General features: G+C 31.7%; 1 protein-coding gene across 1 annotated transcript in view; it reads left to right on the forward strand.

Moving 5' to 3' along the window:
- Positions 1-369, forward strand: part of LOC106875110 (acetylcholine receptor subunit alpha) — a 2,552-nt gene extending 2,183 nt beyond the window's left edge. Inside the window, exon 2 of the mRNA XM_014923093.1 lies at positions 266-369. Coding sequence (XP_014778579.1) covers positions 266-369 — 104 coding nt within the window. The remainder of the gene's footprint in view (positions 1-265) is intronic.
- Positions 370-957: the final 588 nt, after the last annotated feature.

Consider the following 957-nt stretch of genomic DNA (forward strand, 5'->3'; position numbering starts at 1 on the left):
CACACACACACACACACACACACACACACACACACACACACACACACACTCTTAAAATTCAATGTGAAAATGATATTATAAACTGAGGTAAACTGGACATGAAAGAATTTCTTTGCGAACTTTCCCACTAATATATTCGAATTGCACTAGATATAATAATTTCGTTCTTTAAAGACATTACTCACTGTCAGTTATAACTCACGATTTTAACTTGAATTGAAGCTTATAATTTGTCTTATCTATTTTTCATACTGGTTTTTTACAGCCTTTATTGATGAATTCAATTCTTTCTCTTCAGTCGAAACGATTACTTTGCAAATGAAAGGCTGGAATTATATTGTGGATGAGATATATTTTCCAATGGAATAAATTACGAAGGGTACATTTTACATATAAATTGACTAACACGTTATGACATTTCTTCGATTCCTAATCTTGAGAGTGTTTGAAGATATACGCAATTTCTAAACTTAGCCGCATACTTACAATTTAATTCTTCACGAATGTTACTCCTTTCCATGACCCGTAAATGTCATTCATATTTTACACCAAATTACTGCTTTTACCATCAAAATCTACTTCATGTATCACAAGATCTACACAAGTATTGTGGCATAAAGTTTAACTCTTTGAATCACATTTTTTTACGTTATGTCATGTATACCAAATATCATAAGAAACACTTGAGATGTTGGATGTCCTGCTAGTAAAAATTCGAATACCACCTTATGTGAAATTGTAAATGAGTAGAACAAATGCATTCTGAATATAACAGAGGAGTTGCAATATCACCACCAAGCTAACATTCAAATGATTGTGGAATGAACTGCTACCAATACAATTCATAATTTTACAATATTGCGTCTATCTCTCTTCATACGGAAAAAGGTATAACCATCCGGAATTATGTACACAATTATGATATACTATTAAAAAAGACGAATTTCCCACAACTTG

Source organism: Octopus bimaculoides, chromosome 15, assembly GCF_001194135.2.
Source record: "Octopus bimaculoides isolate UCB-OBI-ISO-001 chromosome 15, ASM119413v2, whole genome shotgun sequence".
Lineage (NCBI taxonomy): Eukaryota > Metazoa > Mollusca > Cephalopoda > Octopoda > Octopodidae > Octopus > Octopus bimaculoides.